Here is a 19,459-nt window from a genome sequence, read left to right as displayed (position 1 = left end):
GTTCGTCCATCCGTCCTCCCTATACAAGTATAGAATTTCCTCATGAGTTCATAACTAAACTTATTACACATATTTTGTTTGTCAAATTTTATAAGCTTATTCGTCTTATTCGAATAATAATGCTACCAGAACTTAATTTCAAAATATTTATTTGGCCACACTGTAACAAAACGAAAAAAATTTTCTTCTCGGTTTTTATCTTCTCACAAGAAAGAGATATTTTTTATTTCATAAGGTCCCATTTTCCAAATATGTTCATTTTAAAGCAACATCTCATTTAACGAAGTAGAAAGAGAAAGTGTTATGCTTTAAAGATGAAGAAGCACTTACTTATTACCGTTGTAGTACACTTAGTACTTGCCTTACCTTCATAAGGAAACAATTTACTTCGTGTTTTCCAAGCAATTTGGCAAGGCAAATTCTAGTCATTGCACAAGTCAACTCTTTCCAATTTCAGAAGATATTTTCCATTGATAAAATCTGAATGTTTTAGAGAATTAGGAATAATTAAAATGTATATTAATTTTTATTTATTGCCATATATTGGTACCCAGGACCGTATTTAGGAGGTGGCAAAGTGGGCACTTGCCCAGGGTGGCAGGTTTTAGGGGACTGCAGATTTCTGCAAATGTTTACAAAAACTTCGATGAAATTGAATGTGTACCTATCTATGATACATACGAGGATTCTTTCATAAATAATGCACAGATTGGCAGAACTGTGAAGTGGTTGGTGCAACACCAATGAAAATTACGTCAGTTACAGTTGAAGGATTGAGGACGAAACACGTGTGTTCGTTTCGTCCATAGCATACTCTGTGTTTATATACTGTAACGAGAGCTAGAAATGGAGCCTACACGTGTTTCGAGTACTATGATGATTAAAGACCAAAGATCGAGTCTTTATATGGCAAAAATCCCTCACAGAAATCCATACTTCCACAGTGCTTTGAGTGGCATTTTGTGGTGAACTTACAGTGGACTTTAATACAGTTTCTCGTTGGGCTGTTTGTTTTCGTGATGGTCCTGTCAGCAAGTTTGCAATGTCCAGGTGTTTCTGCTTCTGTTCAGCAGTCAAGCAGTGAGGGAACCATTACGCAGAAAACTTTTACGTGCTAAAAGTGGTGTTATATCAGTCGTAAAAAAAATTCTGACGTTCCCATCGTTTCTGAGAGCCTGAGGGGGCATACACATTCACAATATAGATATTATCTACTGGAATGTTATCTTGAATTACTATAGCTGTTCCTCTCTCATTGGGTAGAATGTTGGATTCTATATTATAACCAAATATGCTACTAAGGTCCGAAGTCCCGACCTCCTGCAGTAAACCAATCTGGATGTCCATATTGCGAAGGCCTTGTGATAATAACTTAACTTTAAGGGGAGAAGAGATATTATTGACATTTAAGGTAAGAATATTAATGGCATCCGTCATGAATGAGAAATAAATACAAAAAGGGATTAAGGAAAGGAAAAATATATTTAATAATCCAAAGGATTGAGCTTTCTTAAACCAGAATGTGTTATAATGGGACGTGATGAAATATGTCGAACTGGATAAACATGTATCTTAGGTATGTCAATATAATAAAGTGCAAGATATTAATCTGTTACTCGCAGAGGAGGAAATCTCAACTAGCTGGCTTCATGCTTATATGGGTGTATCCTACCCGCTCTGATGCCTCCTTTGCTTATCTTCTGCGCGGTTATGTCCTTGTGTGGAGTAGAAGAAGTTGACCTGTGGCTGGTATCGTCTGCGTCCATCATCTCATTCCATGTCTGCTCCGCTTCAAGTTGTGTAGGTATATGTGTACTAGATTGCTTCTCTAATGGAAATGATGTACTACCGCCTTCTAAGTCATTCTTAACAGCTGACTTATTACTACTTGATGTCTTACGTTCGTTACCACAGTCAGAATTCAACTCAGATTGAAGACACGTGCTGTCTCCTGCCTTTTGTTGATTGGAATCTAAACGGGTTCCCTCAATTTCATCAGCAGAATAGACAAATTTTGATCATTCTGTTTTGGAGCAAATTTAAAGTGTGGTGCCACTCCTCCCCAATCTAATATACCATACATACTGATTGAAACAGAGCTAAGTACACAGTACACAGGACATAAATAGGTAAATAAGAATGTAGAATGGAAAATTTGTGGATTGTTTTACTCAATCTGTTACACAGGAAGGAGATATGGTTGTCCCATTTTAAATGTTGGTCAATAATACATCTTGATTATATAACTTTTAACACTATATCACTTCGGAATATTATTATATGTCTTTCTCCTGTTAAATTCTATTGTACCTGGTTACATGTTTCGGGCTGTTATTGGCCTTCTTCAGAACTGGTTGTTGCTGGTCTTGGCGCCTTTTGTTTTGTTTCCTGTGGGGGTGTGTTTGTGTAGTGTAATGTGGAGTCAAAGAATGTGTGTGTTCTGAATAATAATATACCTAAAAAGGACAACACTTTCTCTTTCTACTTCATTAAATGAGATATTTGGAAAATGGGAAGACATATGTAGGCCTAATACGTTTAGTTATGAGGAAAAACTATACTGTACTCGTATACTGATAGGGAGGATGAGTGGAGGAAAGAGCAGAATGGTAAACAGATGGACAAGGAAACAGACAGAAGAATATAAAGACAAATGACAGTAACATGAACATACGAATAACAGCTGATTAACAACACCTCAATTAGTACTTTGAGTGAAAGACAATGTTTTCAAACATAGTGTAAAGTTTTCCTTCTAATTTAAAATAATGTGCAAGATAAATTATAAGAAAAAACTTACCCCCAACTTCATGACAGCTTGACATACAGAACAATGCCAGGCATTTTCTATCCTCAGTAGTTCTTGTCTTGTTTCTACTGACAGGTACCTCGATTCATGTCCCGATGTCTGGATCAAGAAGCAATGTTGTCTCTCATCGACATTTTCTGAATCCTTGATTACTCGGAACATTGTTTGGTAAACTTTGAAGACTAAACCACATTTCAGCCAGTCCATTATATTTAACTGTGACAAAATAATGTCATACTTATATAAGTAGGCCTACACACCTATAAAATTGTTTTCACATAATGCCAAGTAATGTTTAGTAGACTGAATAAATATTGAAAAGTACCGGTAGCCTACATTGAATATGGTTAAATACGAGTAGTTTCATCGCAATAAAAATCTTAATTCTGGATAAAAATTTATGCAAAAATTAAAATATTACATTAAACTATCTATACTTCAAAATCCCATAGAGCTATAAGTATAAAATTTTTGCGTAGGTAACATTTGAGAATGATATAATCTTCATTTTTACCAGTTTTATACTATAATGTTGCTGCAAAAACTTGCATTTCACAAATAATTTTTATTGATTATTAATTTATGATTATAAAATTTCATTATATTCTGATGTGATTGTGATTTCAATTCGATACGTAGCAAAATTCTCGTATAGCAACCAGCAATGGGTTAAAACTAAATTTATCATTGGGGGTGGGGGGGGATAGGAACTATACTCAAAGAGTTTATCCTACAGTGGCGGCTGCTGATCATGTTGCAGCATTGCACAACGACCAAGTTTTTCCCGCATATTAAAATTTTGTTTGTATTAAATAACTAAACAGATTTTAAGTTTCCTTCTCATCGAATTGAAATATATACGTATTTTTATTTATATATCATTCAAGAATTCGAGTATAAAATAATCAGCGTTTATAAAATTCATCAAATTGTGAATACTTCAGAAGTGGTCATTGTGCGGCTCAAGCAACAGCCAGATTCGTGTAGCGGCCGGTATTGAAGGTAGGCTCGGTTCAGAGTTCCCTATCCCAGCAGTTAACATAGCTGGTCGCGGCACAGTTCTTGCAACAACCGGAAGCAATTAGTTCTTGTATTTGCCCGTAGATTGCAGAAGTGACCATTCCAAACGGACACAGTCGCTGGATGACTCGTTACTTGAGACGAAATTTTCAGATTTTTTCCGAGTCTTCGTCTCTCACGTGGTTTCTCACTTCCTGACTTCCTGTTTCCTGACCAACGTGTAGCTAGGTGAGCACGTGGTCCGGTCATTTTATAATCGTGTGAAATTCATTTAATCCTCTTTTAAATATTTAGATTTTGTTGGAATTTAAGTAGTTTTATATGAATTGTGCTGCATAATACAATTTTTTTTATTGGATGTGATATTTCTGTCAAGTTTGTGACATAGATACGTAGGCATATAACGTTATGAATTTTGTAAGTTGTTTAAAAAACAGGAACTTTTCTGGAGTTTAATGAGTTTTATGTGAATTGTGGTACCTAGTTATCACAATTTTTATAGTACAGTGATGTTTTCTTCAAGTTTGTGATATACGTGCATTTAACTTACCATTATGAATTCTGTAAATACTTTACAAAAAAAGAACTTCTCTGTACTTTCTGACGAAGAGAAATAAAAAATTAAAGAACTTGGTAGATCATTGCCTGATCTAAATATTGTCCAGACAGTTACTACGGGGAAAAGACAGTTCAAGAGAATTTTTAGAAAGGAAATTTACAATAATCAAGATTGGCTTTGTGGTTGTGAAGTGAAAAACGCACTGTTTTGTTTTCCGTGTATTTTGTTTGATGGGGAATAGTCGTGGACAAGAACGGACTATATTGATATTAATCATTTAAGTACCAGCATTGGATTAAAATGTTCATGACCATGTACTGATAAAGGTAACTAATTCTACCCCTCTCATCACAGAAAGTGCAACACCTAGACCCAAACTTCACCAGCCGCCACTGTTATCCTATGCTTCACTTCCTACATAACAATGTATTAATTTTACTAAATGTACCTTCAATTTTTATGAAGGTTATATTATAACCGAAAAAGCTACTTAAACCTTTTACTTATTCTAACTTTTCCGTTTATCATAATATTAATGTAGTCTACATATTTTCCTTCCTTCAAACACTAGGTTAATATTTTTATTTTATATGTTGGATCGTCAATTTATGACACATAAGAGAATTCTGCTCCAGATTTAAAAAACTCCCAAGAAAATTTAGCTGTCATATACATTTCAGTATTGTCTCTTATACAGTATTTTACTTTCATTATAGTTCTTTTAAATTTGTTTTTCGTTACGTGTTGGTTTAAGCAGTCTTATTCCTGTATTTTTACAATTTATTCGCTTGTTACTTGAACTCTACCTTCAAGAACCCATTGGTTCTTCACTGTAATTAAAATTAATTTAATTATCTGTTCTACTGTAGTTCAATTTCATTTCTTTATCTGTTCTGCCATATTTTTTAGAAAGAAAAGTATTCAACTAGACAATCTAGTATATTATTTTAATGTACCGAAGTACATATGATATTTCCATGCAGATATTCTGCGTTATCATATGATGAAAGAGTAATGGAACGGAGAAAAATTCTCTCTGGCGCCGGGATTTGAACCCGGGTTTTCAGCTCTACATGCTGATGCCTCATCCACTAAGCCACACCGGATACCACCCCGGCGTCGGACAGAATCGTCTCAGATTAAGTTCCAACTCTTGGGTTCCCTCTAGTGGCCGCCCTCTGCACTACGTCATAGATGTCTATGAACGTAGGACCGAAGTCCACACATGTGCTGAGGTGCACTCGTTATGAGTGACTAGATGGCCGGGATCCGACGGAATAAGCGCCGTCTTAAATTACGAAGTGATTTACGCATATCATATATGAGGCACTCAGAAGCAAAGTGATACAAGTGACATTTAGTAAGTTTTGAGATAAGTTACTTTGAAGTTGAAATCGAAATTAAAAAATCTGTTAGAGGACTATGTTGCTGTAAATTTACAGTTGTATATGTTGGTACCTATATTTTTTAACTTCTAAATAGAAGGGGTGGTATCCGGTGTGGCTTAGTGGATAAAGCATCAGCACGTAGAGCTGAAAACCCGGGTTCAAATCCCGGCACTGGAGAGAATTTTTCTCCGTTCCATTACTCTTTCATCGTATGATGACGCAGAATATCTGCATGGAAATATCATATGTACTTCAGTACATTAAAATAATATATAAGATATGCGTAAATCACTTCGTGATTTAAGACGGCGTTTATTCCGTCGGATCCCGGCCAACTAGTCACTCATAACGAGTGCACCTCAGCACATGTGTGGACTTCGGTCCTACGTTCATAGACATCTATGACGTAGTGCAGAGGGCGGCCACTAGAGGGAACCAAAGAGTTGGAACTTAATCTGAGACGGTTCTGTCCGACGCCGGGGTGGTATCCGGTGTGGCTTAGTGGATAAAGCATCAGCACGTAGAGCTGAAAACCCGGGTTCAAATCCCGGCGCTGGAGAGAATTTTTCTCCGTTCCATTACTCTTTCATCGTAGACAATCTAGGCTAATTAGGACATGTAAAATACTTACTGGAGGAGAATCGAACAGTAACACATCTGTTCCCTTGAGAGTGAGGAATCTTGGCTTGTAATTCTGCCAAGGTTGATTGTTGTTGAGTATTCCTTCATTCACCCAGCCCATATATTCGATGCGCTCTGTCGCAGGAAAATTTCGGTTGTACAACTTCATCTGTAAATTAACCAAACATATAAGTATGTTTTTAACTTTCCATCAGTTACTACATTATAATGATATGAATCCTAGTGATACATTTTGCTTTGGCCTAAAATAATGGCTATAGAATTTGTGGTATATATTGACATTTATTTTTATTATACACTTCAATATCTTTATTCTCACTTGGTAATAAATATTTTTATTAATTTATGTATTGTTATCATTTATTTCATATCTGAAAAGTCCATATCAAATACATGAACATGAGTAATAGTATCGGTCGCAATGTATCAAAATGATACATGGACTCTGAGAAAGTGTGTCATATATCTACCTATTTTAGTGATTGCAATGTTCTTTTTATCATTGATTTATTATGTATTGTTTATTTTCAAAATATCAGGTATAACTGTAAATAGATTACACAATAAAATATTCACCACATAACTTTCATTACTGGTACCAGCTTTATATTTTTAAAACTTGAGACAAATATTCAGAAATAATAAAAAGAATAAAAACTACTAAATAAAGAATAAACACAAAAGTGAAGTGTAGCCTACTCAGAGAAACATGAAATATGCCAGTCTTATGCTGTCCATTACATTATCAAGCATTTTTCTTTTTCTTGAAGTCGAGGATAACATTCTGTACAGACTGTGACTGTATGATCGCCAGAGATACATCGTTTACAATTCTTGCAAATGATCTTAGTTAGCCTTGTCGTGTGACACAGGATGCAGAGACGCCATTTTGCAGATGGAATGGAATTTGTTTCTCTCATAGCTGGTCCGACTTCCTCAGCATGTTATGGTTCACATCAGGTTGTTCTTCATCAATTCCACTCACCTCAGGATCAGAATTACCCATCCTTTTTTCTCCTGGCTCATCATCCGCATCTGTGTCATCTTCATCTTGAAAATCTTCTTTTAGTGCGAGATTTTCCTCTACATTGTTATCATAGATTAAATTTGGAAAAACTTTTAAATCCCCTGGATCTTCTAAATTATATGCTTGCCTCTGGTCCAATTACACTGTATGTCGCAATGTATCAATCTGATACAAAACGATTGCAGCCTCACACAGCCTAACAGCTAAAGCAGTTGAGCGACACTGGCTTGTAGGGATGGGCAAATATAACCGGTTGTTTTGATAACCGATTATTTTCATAGGGTTAACTGGTTAATTATAGGTTATTTTTGTTTGTCGGTTTAACCTGATAACCGGTTATTTTCCTCAATAACCGAACGACCAGATATTTTTTAAAATACACACAGAATCAAATGAATTTCTAATTTATCTCAAATTCGATGCCAGTCAAACATTGTTTCTTCCTATTGCTTTGTACTCTTATGTAATCAACCCTGTATACAAATTGTCTCATGCGCCATTCCTACATGGGGTATGGGTTACTGCTTTACGTACTTCAATTGCCTATAGATGGTAAAATAAGATTAGACTTCAAATCATAGTCAATAAATGCCTATCTTAATCGCTGACTTTCTTCGATTGACTTAAAATATATATCTGTCGGTACTGGAGCAATTAAAATGGCGATAACTCTATTTTTTCTTCTAATGGCATAGGTTATTGATATTTCATATCATTGTCCCATTAGGTCTCTACTTTTCTAATAGCGATCACTTTCATAGGTGGACTTCGGGGGTGAACATTGTCGTACATGTTCTCCATCCACATGGCGAGGATCTCTGACTTCAATATTTATTGGTTATAGGAGAATAGATGGCACATCGAAATGCATAATAATCAAGATTATTATAATTGTAAAAATAACGCAAATGGTGTTATTTTTTATTTATCTCTACTATAAACCTAATGTGAGTAAAGTAATTAATAAAAAGTTATGACATTTAATTTAGTTATTTTTTGTATTTTGTTTAGGGATGTCATTGATGATCTTCAGCATCTAAAGGCGTTCTTTTAACTACCTTCTGGTTGGTTTACAATTGATTGAAAATAACTTCTCACTTTGTTTTTCTGACTAATTTGCTACTTTAAAATGTTTAAAAAAATAATAACCGGAAAATAACCGATTATTTTTCATCAGTTAACTTCCTTCAGGTTAAATTAATTTTAAAATAACCAATTAACCTATAACCGGTTATTTTCGAATAACCTCCCATCCCTACTGGCTTATAGTATGTATGAAGATAGGAAGGCATTGTAATGGGAAAGCTGCAACAATGGAAATTTAAAAATTGGCGGTAGAAAAACGTACGCTTGTATCAATCTGATACACATACGATCAATGGAAGGTTAAATATAATTTTGATTGTTAGACGTTTTCGTGCATATAACATGGAAATTATAACAATGAAAATTAATTAAAAGTAATCAAATGAGAATTCCCAATAAAAAATAAATAAAAATTAGGTGCTACAAATTATTTCTCTGATATTCCATTTAAAAATTAACAGGAGAATATAATGTATAATATTAAAACTGTAAATTGAAAAAATGCAATTTAAGGATATGGATCTGTGAAAATAACGAAAAAAAACTATTACAAATAGACATTTTGTTTTTAACTCTAAAAAAAATAATGTTTCAGTTTTCTAAATCTGTGCTTATTTTGGCCCTGTGACAATTTAAAGCCCATCGAGACGAATTTGAAGGGACCAGCGCGTGTGTGGAGCTGCAGCCCTTTAAACTGATACTCAGCTGTCATTTTGACAGACTATGTCCTTCATTCTAACTAATTTTACTTTTTATTCAGTTCATATTTCGCGCTGTTATGTAGGAGAAAAATGTGTGTGGTATAGGAAGGAAGGATGTTGATAGTAGGCCTACATGTTGTACTTTGATACTCGTTTTCTCGATTTTCCAATTTTCAACATTTTGTAACATTCAAAATGCTCCAGTCTCAGTGAAATTTTGCACAGAAGTCCACAAAAACATATGAAGTAAACTGACACATGTGTATTTCTCTGCTATTGAAAATATTCAAATCACCATGTTTTGTGGATGTGATCAGTTTTAAAAAATTGGAAAATTAAAAATTAAAGGGTAGGTAAATATTTCTTTTTTGTCAATACTTAATGGAAAATATATGAAAAGCATGTGTCATATTTTATATACATGTATAGGAATAAATTAAATATAAATTTAAAGAAAAATTATTATTTAAACTTTGAACACGGGATAATTATAATTCAGTATTAAAAAAAAAACAACAAAAATTAATTATAAGTAAACTAATTGGAATATCAAAGTGAAAATTTGTGTATTAAAAGTTTCAGATTAATTGGTGTAAAAATGTAAAGTTAGAAATTTCACAGATCCTTAGTCTTAATGTAGAGCAATAACATTTTTTAGCATTGCTTCCTTTGAAAGTAAGCAAAGCTAGGAGACTCATAGCATAAATTTACGACGTGTACAAGAACCCTGTTCTTCAATGGAAGTGTTTCGGACACAAGTGACCGACCACCTCTTACCCACGTCTAAATTCAATTCTGCCTTTCTTAATTCTTGTCTCTCATAAAATTGGCCGTTATGAATTCCAACTTCCAGATGCCCTCAGTTCATAAATGAAATTCCTCACAACAGTAAAGATGTATTTAGGAAAGTTTAAATCAGTGGTTGTTCTCTTTGTGCATGAACACTTTTCGCTGCATACAAGTAGCATGTGAGAGCAGATCGTCCCAATGCTTGCAATGGCAATGTAGTTTTTTTCTGCTCTTGAATGCACACAGTACTTTGTAAGACGTAAGAGCAGCTGAGTTGATTACCACTGGTCTAAATGGTGATATCTGGAGATGTCAGCACACAACCAACCAACCAACCAACCAACCAACCAATGCATTCACAATAAATTATTAAAAAGTATAATTCATAAAAAATGTAATGAGATACTTCTTTTGCTGCATCAGTGGCGCACCCAGAAATATGGCTTGGACAGTGGTCGAGTTGGACTGGTATGAGCCAGTATGACATACCGGAAATAAAATAAGATGTCAAAAAGTATACTGACAGTAAAAATTTAAAATTGGCTATTATTTAGTGAAGCTGATTGCACAATCAATTACGATAACCAATAGTGTCGTCATAATCTGTAACTTCTCTTAAACATTCCTGCAGTAGTATGTGATGTCATATGCAGTGAAGGAAGTGGAAAAAAACCAGTGGTTTGCTACCCCAAGATTTTCCCCTGGCATATCCTGATTTAAAAAAGGCATAACCCCTCCCTCACAACATACTCATAAGTGATGTATACAATAAATTGTTTCCTGCAGTCAGTAAAGCGAATTTTTTTAGTTTACGCAACAAATTAAATCTCTTAATAAAATAATTTCAAGTTACTTCAGTTATTTACTAAATTATGTTGCATTGTCCATTGAGACATAATTTAAAATAATGTTAAAGCTTCAAAGTTCCTAACTTAATTATTAATAAAAAGTATAACAACAACAAAAATGACATAATCAATCAATTGGCAACAATGACCACCAAAAGCTACAGACCACAACCTTTTACTCGTATATTTGAAATACTAACGTTGTAAGCATTGCAGGGATTGACTTATCAAATAAACGTGTCTAAATATACGTTGAATACAGTTCCAGAAGGCTGTGGTTTAGATTTACGAAGCAAGCAGGTAGTACTCTTTGCTGTGAAGAAATATATAAACAAATATTTATCGATTACATTTTTTCAATGATGGTACCGGTGTGTCTTTTTTCACTAACGGTATGTTTTCTGGCCATAGACATCAGTGGCGGTATTTCATAAGGCACATACCGTCTCACTTCCCTCATTGCTTACATGGTACATTCACACATGGGAGCAATGTTGAGAAATCCACAAAATAGTTGTATCACAAAAGAAGTCTGTGCATACTGGCAGTAACTTATTTCCAATTCGACCGCTAGGATTGGGGAGGTTATTTATAATTAGTGTCATAGAGCAATATTAAAGCTGTATAGCTGTATCCTTATGTGAAACATGGATGGTTTTTATTCAAAGGATTTAATTTTGGAGATAGTATCTTTAAGATGTGTAAATATCTTTGGATTTTATATTTTTTTTCTACAGGCTTAACTGTTTGTTATTCTTTTCGTTTGTTCTATTATACTTCGTGTGGTGATTTAGCAAAATAATAACACAAATAACGCAGGTCAACAAAATTTGAACTTTTTCCATCACCCAGGGTTTTAGAATAATCACATGAAAAACATTTTTCGTGTCTATACATTATAGTATTACGATATCTTAGCTGAAATTACATTTATTGACCTAAAATGTATGTGAAGCATATTTTCGGCTGTACTTTGCTTGAGGAACATCTCTTTTCAGTATCCAACAATAGTCTGCCAACATATTTGGACAACATTTACCCTGGTAGCGCCTTTCCATTTCCATGATGTCCTAGTGGAAACGCTCCCCGTGTTCGTCGCTCACAACCTTAGGTTTTCAGGAAATAAATCGAGATAGGATGCAGAAAGTGTATTTTTTAAAACATACTACATCCCATGATCATGTACTTCTCAATCATCTCACTGACAAGTTCTCTGTAGTTCTCAGAACTGAAGTTTCCTAAAAAGTTTGTGACAACATTTTTGAAATGCACCCATGGAGCTGCTTCTTGCATATTTAACTGGTTTTCAAATTGCGTATCTTTCATCAGTTCCCTTATTTGAGGTCAACAAATATTCCTTCTTTTAATTTAGCTTCACTGATTCTTGAGAACTTATTTTTCAGAAAGATAAATAGACTATCATCACGATCCATCGCTTTCACAAAATTCTTAATCAAGCCTAATTTGATATGCAGTGGAGGCAATAAGATTTTTTCAGAACTTACAAGTGGTTGGTGAAGAACATTATCTTGTCCTGGATTAAAGTGATTCTCTCTTTGGCCAATTCTTTTTATATGAAGATGACGTTTAACTCTGTTATCCAACTTGCACAAGAAGCAGCAAAATTTAGTATAGCCAAGCTGTAACCCAAGTAAGATAGCTATTACTTTCAAATCTCCACATATCTGCCAAGAAAAATTGTCACACTTGGTAGTGGTTAGTAAGAGCTTCATATTCTCATTTATTTTCCTTCCTATCAACTGCATGGGCTAAAGGAATGGATGGATATTTGTTTTCATTATGTAGTAACACTCCTTTCAAACTTGTTTTCGAGGAGTCTATGAAAAACGCCAATCCTCAGGTTTATGCTCAACACCCAGTGACTCGAACAAATTCTCAACATCATTGCAGAAAACTAGGTCCTCCTCTTTAGAAAACAAATGTTCAAATTCCTTTTGGCATTGGCGAAAGAAACTTACTTTGGTGTTACCTACAGCAGCTTCCAGCCTTTCAATCTTGAGGCGAGTAATTCTGCCTTGTTTTTACTTAAACCAAGATCCTGAACCAAATCATTTAAATCCTCCTGTATTAGAAAATGAGGTTCATTTATAGTATCATCTTCCACAAAATCTGGATCATTTTGTAATTCAGTTTGAACATCAGGAACACTTTGAATTACTTCGGTCAATATTATGTCATCTGGTGGAGTTGGTATGGGAAGTCCTGGCCCATGAAGCACCGGCCGAATTGCAGAAACTAAATATTGATATTTAACAGTGTCTGGACTTCGAATTTATTCCAGATATATTTGCTGTTAAGCAAAAGTAGCAGTCTGTCAAATGATCCTTAGGTTCGCGCCATATCATAGGGACTACAAAAGGCATATGACGGGATCCTTTTAATCAGCCAGTTAATAGTGTTACACATTTAGCACAACAGATTTCCGGGGCCCGTGTCTTGTTCTGGTCTATTTTGTTGTTAAAATAACAGTCATAAGCTCTTCTAACTAGAGGAGTGAAATTTGGCCTCTGCTATTTTAAAGTTAGCTCACCACACACTTAACAGAAGTTGTTTCTATCTATAAGACACTTTCAAGACATGTTTCTTATACATTATACACTTATACACAACTCCTTACAATGCACTATTAGGTACGGTATTTCATACTTCTATCACAATTCAATTGACAACGGAAGAGAGCACAGGATTAGCTTCTTTCTTTAAAGAAAGCTTCTATTCATCTGGGAAATTTACCTTAAAATCACAGTTTTGTGAGGGAAATGTCATTATTGTTTTTCGTGAATTCACAGGCAACAATACCAAACGTTACAAGTCAATTGTTGACACAATGTAATGAAATATAAATGTAAAATACGCCTTCTAATCAGCATGTTATACACCAAAGATGCCAATATTCAGGAACAAATTTATTTTAAAAATAAAAAAAAAATGGTGGGTGATGGAAAATTTTTGACTTCATTTTTGGAATCAGCAGATGGAAATACATAAGAAACACCCGAAATTGTTTATTTAACAAAATCACTGTTGACCAGTGTAATTAGATAAAACGGGAAAGGTATGAGAACAGATTGCGTCATGGAGAAATGATTGGCTGGTTGAAATGGTTGGAGCTACCAAACACACTTAGAATAAATGTTACAAAACTTCGAACATTATCGAAAGTTTCAGTTTAAAAAAAAAAAGTGGGCCTATGTTGTAAAAAGTCCATTCACATACAGGCCTGTTTAAAAATAAATGTTTCAAAGATCACACACTGTCTGCAACAATAGATATAGACACGTCAAAAGCATGAAAAAGACATCTTATTTCTCTCTTTTTTCATTTGAGGGGGTTTGAGCCTCCATAGACCCCCGTGGATGAGCCACTGTGCTGCATTATGAAGTATTTCATACCTGTAGACTTGTAAGTCCCACAATATTGTCAGTAATGTACTTGAGCCACTGGGAAAGGATAGCAGCATCATCACAATGAATTATCCCAGTACTTGCTCCATTAAGGCCTCGCACTTCAAATGCATTAGGTCGCAGTTTGTCTGTTCCAAAAATGTACCGTGTCACGTACGCCATCATCAATGGAACTGAAAAAAATTAACGACATTATGTTACAAGAAGAGTGGAAATTTATCCTTTGAACAGGTGAAAAAATTCAAATATCTTTGAGCAACAGTAACAAATAATATAAATGACACTCGAGAGGAAATTAAACTCGGAATAAATATGGGAAATGCCTGTTATTATTCGGTTGAGAAGCTTTTGTCATCTAGTCTGGTTTGAAAAAACTGGAAGTTAGAATTTATAAAACAGTTATATTATCGGTTGTTCTGTATGGTTGTGAAACTTGGACTTTCACTCTGAGAGAGAAACAGAGGTTAAGGGTGTTCGAGAATAAGGTGCTTAGGAAAATATGAGGAGCTGAGAGGGATAAGTTACAGGTGAAGGAAGAAAGTTTTATAACACAGAACAGCACACTTTGTATTCGTCATCTAAAATAATTAGAATATTAAATCCAGATGTTTGAGTTCGACAGGGAATATGGTATAGCACGTGTGGGTGAATCCAGAAATGCGTATAGTGTATTAGTCAGGAGACCTGGGGAGGCTAAACATTCCAGCAGTGCCACGCGACTAGAGCAATTACTGCAGGTAGAATATATAAGTGTGTCATGTTACCTAAATATGAGCTTGGTAAATTTTGGGCTAGATTTTAGAATTCCAAACCTTGACATGTGTAAAATTCGATCCAGTCATTATAATGTACCAATAAGAAGAATTTGTAATATCTGTGACAAGAACAAGCATATTACGATTCTGAAAGAACAGCATGTTGACAATGGAATAGAATAACACGAGGAGATTTTATGAAAAATTCGTCTTATGAAAACAGATACTCTAAACTTAACAAACAGTAATGAATTATTAAACAATAGGCCTATGGGCAAAAAATTTTCATTAAAACATTTAAACCAATACTGACAAATACATTGACCAAACATCTTAACCACACCTATACCGGTATGTAATGTCTTGTCTTAAATCTGGTAAAGCGGAAAGAAAAAAAGATTATACATATATATATATATATATATATATATATATATATATATATATATATATAATGTCATTATAAGCAGTTATGAAATCTAGGCGCATCTAACATTATCTCGGGCCGAAAGTCGTGGCGCACTTAGCACTATGTCGGAGGTCAGTTGAGGTGAACGTGGCACATCCCGATGTCTCCAAATGAAATTTATTTTGTGAACATTCCGCAGAATAAGTAACCAGAGAAAATTCCTCAAGATGGCACTGACGCCTTCGTGAAGTGATATAGAATAGCAGTACGGTATGGGTATGGGCTATTCCATCTCAAATCGACCTAAATATAGAGAAAATTGACCTTGCAATTTTTAAATACAATGAAACTTTTTCTGTCCGTAGACAACTGTGATATAATGCTCTGTGCAAAGTTTGAGGCATCAGAACTTAATAGTGTTTAAATTAATAATATTTAAATTTATCGCATTTTCATAAAATTAGCAACTTTAAACTGTTGTGGCTCTGAAACCCTTTCACCCAATGATCAAAAGCATGGTTTATTTTGATGCTGAGAAGTTAAAGTTTATATTGACATGTAAACAGTTTTTCTTACATTTATGGAAATAGAGAAGTTTAGATTTTTCTTCATTAAGACGCCTTTGGCCACAAAAAAAATATATTTTTAAAATATATGGTTAGATTCCGCATTGAAAGTACAAATAAACACGTATTTTTTACTGGTGGTACATTGATAAGAAAGTATTGAAAATATCAAATAAAGAAAATAAATAGTACGCGCGTGAACTAACCAGCTGACTGTAGGTAGTCGAGACAAGCAAGGCCAGGAGACAAACACGTAATGTGTTGTCTAGCAGTCATGGCTGGGCTAGCTTTATCACGAGTTTTCATAAACACAGGAGTAAAATGACGCCCAATGCTCGCTTATCTTCAGCTCTCGGCCAGTGAGAGGGGTATTGCGCCGTTCAAGTCTAGGCGTGTGAAAATAATTTATTTAATACCCTCGAAACTTATTGCCGAGCCACTAAGCAAACAATGCCGAATCCCTCTTAATAATGCAAGGTTTTTTTTACATTTTTACAAATGGCCAAAAAGCCTAAAAACAAGTAAAATCAGATTATCTGTCTCTCTGTGTACAATAAAAATAAGGATTACTTCTTAACATAACCTACCAAATGTTAGCTTCAAAATAAGCTCTCGTTCAATGTTCTGCAATAAATGGTTCCAGAGTTCTGAGCGCTGAAAGAGGCTTGTTTTTATAAAATACGCTAAATTTGTCGCTCAATAATACGAACACCGTTTGACTTTCGATAGTATATTTTTGAAAATGCACTCCCCTCAGCACCTTGTATAAGTAGGGAAAAAATTAGAGTATAAAAAATGCGAGGTTTTTTACTGATCGATTTCATATGGAATAGCACATATGATCCATTCCTTGTATACTTTTAGTTAGGGGTAAAAATGTCCACCATAAAACTTCGGTATGTCCTAAAACAATAATATCCACAGTACACAAGTCCACTCAATTTAAGTGTCCACAACCAAAATGTCCACCCTATGTCCAAAACGTTTGTTGCATAAATGTTCAATGTACAGAAATATCCAATAATTGTATTTATCATACGTTTTTTATTCCATCTCTTCATCTTCCTTTGCATTTTTAAATGGTATGACATTGCACGAAGGTACCAGTAGGCCTACTATAGTTTAAATTATTGTCTTTGTAGTCATTATTATCTTCTCACTATCGTCTCTTTCCGTTGTTTTATATTTTTTATTTACAGGAGGATTTAATATTTTTATAGCCTACTTAAATTTGGTGAATCAAATTTTCTTTCTCATATTATTGTTCTCTGAAGTTTTGAAGAAACCTTCAAATAATAATCTATGATAAAGTGAGCAGCGACCATCTTATGAAATTTGTTACGTAATGCTTTCACTGCATTATTTGTTCTGTGGTGTCCATGAACAATTAGCATATACATGTTCCAGCTATATTTGGTGGGACAGCTATCTTTTTGCCCTTTAACAAGTCGGCCTCTCAAGTACGTGGTTTTCAATATTATATTCTGCTAATAAAATTAAACCAGATCCTCATTGATGCCATTGTGTAGTATAGCATGTCAGATGTATGTATGTAAATATAAACTCGACCTTCTTCTATACAATGACTGTGAAGTGGTAGCACAATGTTATCAAAAAAACAGATTGAAGACCGAGAAAAAAGTTCACCCTTTGAATGTGGGTTTGACCCTAAATCAAGAGCCCGATTACCTTTCTCACTACGATTTTTCTTGATTGCAGTAATCTACCTAATCTTTGACGTGGAAATTGCCTTATTATTACCAATAACAATTATTCTGCAAAGTGCAGTTAAGCTGCGTTCATATTGGGGAGCTCAAAATATATCATAACTATATGAAATTGCATTTGGCTATTAATTCAGCTTGGCTATTAATTGCATATACAGTATAGGAGAGAGTATGACTTAAAAGTCATACAGTAATTGCAAAAACTCAGATGGGACAGTTTCATCGGACAAAATAAAATTCACCTGCACTCAAACTCTGTTCTCAGCCCCAATCATATTATAAAAAACCTCTCACCTGTTATAGTTTGATAGTAAAGGACAATTACTTGAATTTCTTGCAAATTTTGGATGTCGTGGTCGAGTTCTGTTTTGTACATAGTTGACATTTCTTCTGAAGTTGTTCATTTCAGGAATTCTCTCTGAAGTTTTTTCATTTTGAATTTGATCATTGACCACTCAGACAATTCTGGAAAGTGTTTCGTGTGGATGTTCTGCTGATCTTTCCTAGAGCATGCTAAACATCTACCACAGCAAGATCTGCTTCACATAATGATATCTTCCTCAATTATTTTTGTGATGTTGGTCACACATCTAGTGTTACAGGTATTACAGTATAATCTATTGCCATTTTTGCTTCTGTAATCAAAATGATATGAAAATCCGTTGCGTACTAAAATATTTTTTTCTTTCTTTCAGAAGGTATAGTTTGGGAAATAGTGTCACTCCTGATGGAAAATTCATTACGTCGCTGAGCAATATAATCACAATGCAATATTTTACATTGTAGCACTTCTCCTGGTAACTGTAACTATGCATATCTTAAAACAATATTTATGGATACATTTTTTTATGCGCGATTTTCAGTGTAGGCTATATTTTTTCACATAACATGTTTGTCTGTGGAGATTTTTCCATGGGTATTTTGCACTGGAAATTTTTGTACGTGAATATCGTTGCCTTTGAACGTTTTAAAGTGGAAATTTTAACATGAAAACCCAAAATAAAACACAGGAAAGGAGATTAATTTATAGCATTATTTCTTAAAATCTGTTATTTGGCAATGACACATCAACTCTATGATTTTCTAGCGTCGATGTAGTTGGTAATTAAAAAAAATATATATTTACGAGATGAGTCCGATGAATCGCCATGAGGTTAATTTACATTCGCCTTACAGTTAGATAAAACTTCGGAAAGACGGAACCAAGTAATTAACCTGATCAAAATTCGAACCGATGTGACGTCCGACCTCCGTCTCAGAAGAAAAATCACGCTTGTTAAGCCTATATCAAATTTGTGACTGTGATGCTTTTAACAGAAATACAGGCAATGTTTTAGATAAACTTTTCAAAAGAAGTTACTAAAAGCAAAAACCTCTATTGAAGAGTGTTCATAATGAACTTGAAAAATTCTTAATAATAGGTAGAGAATTAACTGACACACACGAAAAGAAACATAATGTTACCTGTAACAATGTCAATCCATCTCCTCTGCATCCCTGTTGGAGAGTAGGAACCTGAACTTGGTCTGCTATTGCTTGGTGACCGCCAACCATCCTCCGATCTTAATTGAGATGCTCCTTCATTATCAAGATGATTCTCCTCTCTTTGTGCTGAAAAATTTATTTGTAATATTTTATTTGACTCATGCTAAGAGATAAAATAACAGACTTTGCACTGCAAATAAAATAACTTTCTACACATCTAAAC

At 34.4% G+C, this 19,459-nt stretch overlaps 1 protein-coding gene across 1 annotated transcript in view; it reads right to left on the bottom strand.

Moving 5' to 3' along the window:
• The window catches only part of LOC138715733 (gamma-2-syntrophin-like), a 41,615-nt gene that overhangs the window by 4,748 nt on the left and 17,408 nt on the right, over positions 1 to 19,459 (bottom strand). Inside the window, exons 4-7 of the mRNA XM_069848790.1 lie at positions 19,216 to 19,362; positions 14,283 to 14,467; positions 6,408 to 6,566; positions 2,801 to 3,025 (exon numbers count right to left, since the gene is read on the bottom strand). Of these exons, the coding sequence (XP_069704891.1) occupies positions 2,801 to 3,025; positions 6,408 to 6,566; positions 14,283 to 14,467; positions 19,216 to 19,362 (716 nt within the window). The remainder of the gene's footprint in view (positions 1 to 2,800; positions 3,026 to 6,407; positions 6,567 to 14,282; positions 14,468 to 19,215; positions 19,363 to 19,459) is intronic.

This window comes from Periplaneta americana, chromosome 15 (genome assembly GCF_040183065.1).
Source record: "Periplaneta americana isolate PAMFEO1 chromosome 15, P.americana_PAMFEO1_priV1, whole genome shotgun sequence".
Classification (NCBI taxonomy): domain Eukaryota; kingdom Metazoa; phylum Arthropoda; class Insecta; order Blattodea; family Blattidae; genus Periplaneta; species Periplaneta americana.
This window is presented reverse-complemented; position numbering and strand designations above follow the sequence as displayed.